Source organism: Trichosurus vulpecula, chromosome 7, assembly GCF_011100635.1.
Source record: "Trichosurus vulpecula isolate mTriVul1 chromosome 7, mTriVul1.pri, whole genome shotgun sequence".
Classification (NCBI taxonomy): Eukaryota; Metazoa; Chordata; class Mammalia; order Diprotodontia; family Phalangeridae; genus Trichosurus; species Trichosurus vulpecula.
Window position 1 is genome coordinate 128,341,092 of NC_050579.1, and position 5,325 is coordinate 128,346,416.

The 5,325-nt window shown below is 38.8% G+C and overlaps 1 protein-coding gene and 1 pseudogene across 1 annotated transcript; both read right to left on the bottom strand.

Moving 5' to 3' along the window:
* Window positions 1-840: 840 nt before the first annotated feature.
* On the bottom strand, window positions 841-1,905 carry LOC118857638 (trace amine-associated receptor 6-like). Its single transcript, XM_036768243.1, has one exon. The coding sequence runs from the start codon at window positions 1,882-1,884 to the stop codon at window positions 841-843; it is 1,044 nt and encodes a 347-aa protein (XP_036624138.1). The 5' UTR covers window positions 1,885-1,905.
* Window positions 1,906-2,531: 626 nt separating this feature from the next.
* LOC118857639 lies at window positions 2,532-5,002 on the bottom strand (annotated as a pseudogene).
* Window positions 5,003-5,325: the final 323 nt, after the last annotated feature.

The window sequence follows — 5,325 nt, forward strand, 5'->3', positions numbered from 1 at the left end:
TGTGAATGAGTTGATGAAAGTGGCTCAGGGCAGCATCAGCATAACACAGGGTTATCAGAGTGGAGGGAAAAGTGACATCACATAATTGCCAACCCCTGTGTCAGTCAAGTTGCTGATGAGGGTATTGATATACCAGCTAGAGAGCAGAAATAGTATCAGTAAGACAACCACTATTAGAAAATTATTCCACACACATCATACACTGGACCTGGGTCTAACTCAGCACCCAATAAAAACTGTGCTACTCAGGATTCTACTTGATTAATATCACAGGGAAAAGTTAAATGATGCTTTTTCCTTAGGCAGTGAGAGAGAGAATCAGGCTCTTCCCAGAGGCTGTCAATCTCTGTGGGCAGTCAGGGACAGGTAGGAACCAGTGCACAGAAATGGAAATTGAGCAAATAGGATGGGACAGGATGTTAAGAGCTGGGACATTTCACAGGATCCTGGGAAATTTTGGAGACAGAAAATAAAGTAAAGAAGAATGATTTAAGAATGAATATCAGGGGGAAAAAAGAGTACTGGAGTGAAAGAAATGAGAGAGAGACACAATAAGCCAAGGTGCTGTTTAGAGCTGAGGCACTAGTATTAATCCTTTGTGATATCTGTCAGGGATTTTTTATAGTAAAGTCAATGAGACATATAACCGCCAAAACTCTCAAAAGCATTATGACCTGGACCAAAAGGAAAGAATGGTTCTTTTTCACCTCTTGTAGGAGGTTTTGCTAATTTCTTACATTTAGTATCTGTCATTTGTCAATTCTGAATTAACAAAAGAGAATAATTCAGAACATTATAAACATCAGTAGAAATGCATAGTCAGATTTCTCAATCTAACCTTTATTCATGTTCAGAAAACAAATTCATGACTGAAGAGCCATTCTGTAAGACTTTGCCAGTGACAATGAGTTTTATAGCTTTCCTAAACCAAGGGTAAAATAAAGCATAAATCAAGGGATTCACAGCTGAGTTATAATAACCAAACCAGCAGCAAATCTCATAGACATAGGCAGGGGTGGTGAAGCCAAGGAAAGCATCAATTAATGAGTCAAGTGAGTAGGGTAACCATGAAATTAGAAATGCAATCACAGCAATGCCCAGTGTTTTTGCTGCTTTTCTCTCCCTCTTGGACACTCTAGCTTTGTAACTCTCCGAGAATGAAGATTCCCCTTTGCTACTTGTGTTTTCAATCTTTCTAGCCTGGAATTTAGCCACAAGAAAAATCTTAGAGTAAAGAGTAATCATAACTAGACTGGGTGTGAAAAACAACAAAAAATGAATTATGATCCACTTTTGATTCACAGCAATCTGACAGCTTCCCACACAGGTGAGGGCACTTACTAATTCCTCCAGCCCATCATCAGTGATACCTGTGTAAAAAACAGAACCACCATAAGACATAGTGATGGTCCAGGAGAGAGTAATACATAGCCCAGAGACAGAGAAGGTAAACTTGGTTGGATAGACTAGAGGATCTGTAACAGCAATATATCTATCAATAGAGATGAAGCACAAGTGAAAGAGAGAAGCATAACAAAAGGCCACATCAAAAGTGGTATGCAGTTTACAGTAACTCTCCCCAAAATACCAGCAGCTCTCCACTGACCTCACCATGCTGAAGGGCATCACAGTGGCTCCCACCAAAAAGTCAGCACAAGCCAAGGAGGCAATGAGAAAATTGGCTGGAGAGTGCAGCTGCTTGAAGTGAAGGATTGAAATCATGACCAAGAGGTTTCCCAAAACAGCCAGGACAACTCCAGAGCCAAAGACCAGGTAGAGGATTACTCGGGGTACTGGGGAGTAGGGAGTCTGAATGCAGGACCCATTGATGTTCTCATAGCAGAGCTGCACTGCTGCAGGCTGGGACCCACTGTTGCTGATCATGATTCTTCCCTCTGAACTTTGCAATGTTTATACTCCTTGTGATCACACAGAGTTTATATTGAAATGATTTTATAAGAAAATATTACATTAATTTGATGTTCATATGAGAGATATCAGTTTTGCCTTCAAAGCATTATGAACTTTTCCCAGTTTAATTCCTAATTATCTTATAGATCCAGAAGTTGATATGGCTCAGAGAGTAACGTAAGTAACTTAGCAAAAAGAAAGCAAGTAATAAGTTTTGACCTGAATATTTGAGAAAGTTGCTTTAGATCTGTTCGTCTGTACATCTGAGAAACTTCCCTAAGGAAACAGCTATAAATTGTGATGTTACTCATTTCAAGGGGCATCTTTTATTAACATCTGCTCCTCCATGATGTCAGATCCAAGTTATACCCTAAACCCCCTGAGCTCTGAAAAAGTCAGCCAAAGAAACCTCACCCCTGAAAGCCCTTAGAGTCAATCCCTGTAGTATATGGTGTGAACTGTGAGAATAGATTAGTTTTTCTTCCTCCAGTAATCATCATACAGATTGTGAAGACAAGTGTTTATTATTTGAGGCCAGAGCCTTCTGATAGTTTCCCTATGCCCTGGCCTCAATGATGCAACTGGTATAAACTATAGTGATTTGTATCAACTATGATGCTTTAAGCATACAAAAATGTAATTCCTGATAATCTCCAAAGATTCTGTCTGCCAACACCAGTCTCTTTAGCTGCTCTATTAACTACAAACTAATGGAAAACATGGATCCCAGAGGTCACGATATCAATAACAATTCATACTTTAATATCCAGGATTTTAGTGCTGTGAGTGCTTCTAGTATAGACCTTAGCTAATCCATACCTTCCTTAAACTTGCAAATTTAGGGTGGAGAATGAGACATAGACATATGTATAAATAGGTTTATATACAGATATTTCTTCTTGTTGTTCACTTGTTTTCAGTCATGCTCTTTGTGACCCCATTTGGGATTTTCTTGGTGAAGATACTGGAGTGATTTGCCATTCCCTTCTCTAGCTCATTATTTACAGATGGGAAACTGAGGCAAACAGGGTTAAGTGAATTACCTGGGGTCACACAGCTAGTAAATGTCTGAGGCCAAATATGAACTCTATCAACTCTGCCACTTACCTATCCAATATACAGATATAAATGCACATACACACAATTACATGTATATATTTGTATACATCTATTGAGGTAATTTATTTTGTATGACTATTCTTGCCTATTTGTTAAAAGAACTCTTTTGTTCTTTTTCCAATGGGAGGAAAGGAAAATAAATTTCTGTTAATTTTAAAAGACAGAGGTTGGAAAGTGCTATCTATTTGAAATGCTGCATGCACTTTTAGATAAGATTGTTGTAATATTAATTTTATTTTCATTGAATGAAATTACATTAATTTTACTTAACTATATTACTTTGTTACAAAAGACTTCTTATAAAGTTGGATTAATATATAAATAAATGTTTGTAATGTAAAAAAAACTATATCAATAAAAAGAATTCAATCATTTTAGCCAGTCTGATAGATGTAAAATGATATATCAAGCTTGTTTAAATTTCATTTCTCTAATCAATAATGATTTAGAGCATTTTTATATGACTATAAATTGCTTGAATTTCTTCATTGGAAAACTGCCTGTTCATATCCTTTGACTATTTCAATCTTTCTAGCCTGTTGTTTAGCTACTAGAAAAATCTTACAGTAAAGATTGACCATAACCAGAGTGGGGATGAAGAACAGCAGAAAATTTACTAGTGACCAAGTTTGATTCATAGTGCCTTGACAGCCTCCCACACAAGTGAGGGCACTTACTAATTCCTCCAGCCCATCATCATTGACACCAGTACCAGTAAGTGAAAAGAAATAAGTAATAGGAGGAAGCCATGAGAACATGATGCACACCAAGGAAACATTCAGAGTGAACTTGGTTGGATAGACCAGAGGGTCAGTGACAGCAATGTATCTATCAATGGAGATATAGCACAAGTGAAAAATGTAAGAATAATGAAGTGATCCCTTAAAACAAGAATGAAATTTACAAGTTTTAACAATACAGCTAGCAGGTTCTGTGGGGGTATAAGATCCACCCACACCCAGCATGCTGGGAAAGCACAGGTTTTTTTGATCTGCTCAACCAAGGAAAGTAAGGTGAAGGTGTTGATAAGATTACTTTAATCCAGCATACAGACAGCATTCATTTAATTCAGGGGAGCATATAGACAGCATTCAGTTAGTTCAGGGGAAAAAACCAACACCCTGAACTTCAGAACAAAATACAAACAAATTACAAATAACAACAGACAGACCCAATACAATTCATAGTTACCAACATCTAGGTTCAGCCCAAGAGCTTGGAACAAGGGCTGGCCCAGAGTAACGCTCACCACCGCTGCTGCTCCAACAGAAATGGGATCTTCAAGCTGTCTTATCTCCTCTTATAGAGTTTTTGACATCATCAAGTGTCGCCTGAATGACTGGAGCCAATTGGTTCTTGAGTTGGCCCCTCCCCTTAGGACCCTGGGAGGTCCACATCCACGTAGATCAGGTTACCACCCAATAGGGCATGGCTCTGGAGTTAACACCTCCCCTTAGCCAGCCCCATGAATCGTCACAAAGAGGTGGACTTAAACCCACGTGGTCTAAAAGCCTCTGCTGTCCCTGACATGTAAACTAGGCCCTGCCTGGAGTTAGCCCTACCTTGGGCCCCACCAAGGTTCCACACCTAACAGGGCCCAATGAAACAAACTGAGTTACTCAAAGAAAACAAAGGCCATTTTGCCTACCGACACAACAATAACTCTCCCCGAAGTACCAACAACTCTCCACTGACCACACCATGCTGAAGGGCATGACAGTAGCTCCCACGAAAAAGTCAGCATAAGCCAAGGCAGCAATGAGAAAATTGGCAGGAGAATGCAGTTGCTTGAAGTGAAACATCAAAACTATGACCAAGAGGTTTCCCCAGATAGCCAGCAGAACCCCAGAGCCAAATGCTAGGTAGAGGAAGACTCAGGTCCTGGGGAGTAGGAGGTTTTTATACAAGACCCATTGATGTTCTCATAGCAGAGCTGTATGGCTGAAGACTGGGACCCAATGCTTCTGCTCATGATTCTTACCTCTGAACCTTGCAGAATTTTCAGTAGCTTGTGTATTTTGGGTGTTATTGAAATCTCTAATTCTCTCCTTAAAAAAAAAGATGTATTGAATTAATGTCTTTAAAAAATCTTCCAGTTACTATCTTTACCAAATTATGAATCTTTTCCATTTTATGAATTATATACTTATAAATTATAACTTACAAATCTTCTCATACCTGGTCAGAAGATGCCCATGTAATTCAGAAACACTTTTGGAAATGATCTCATGGCAATTCAAGTAATAATAGTCTCAGAAAATCTACTAAAGATTGCTATGAACCCATGTAAATGCC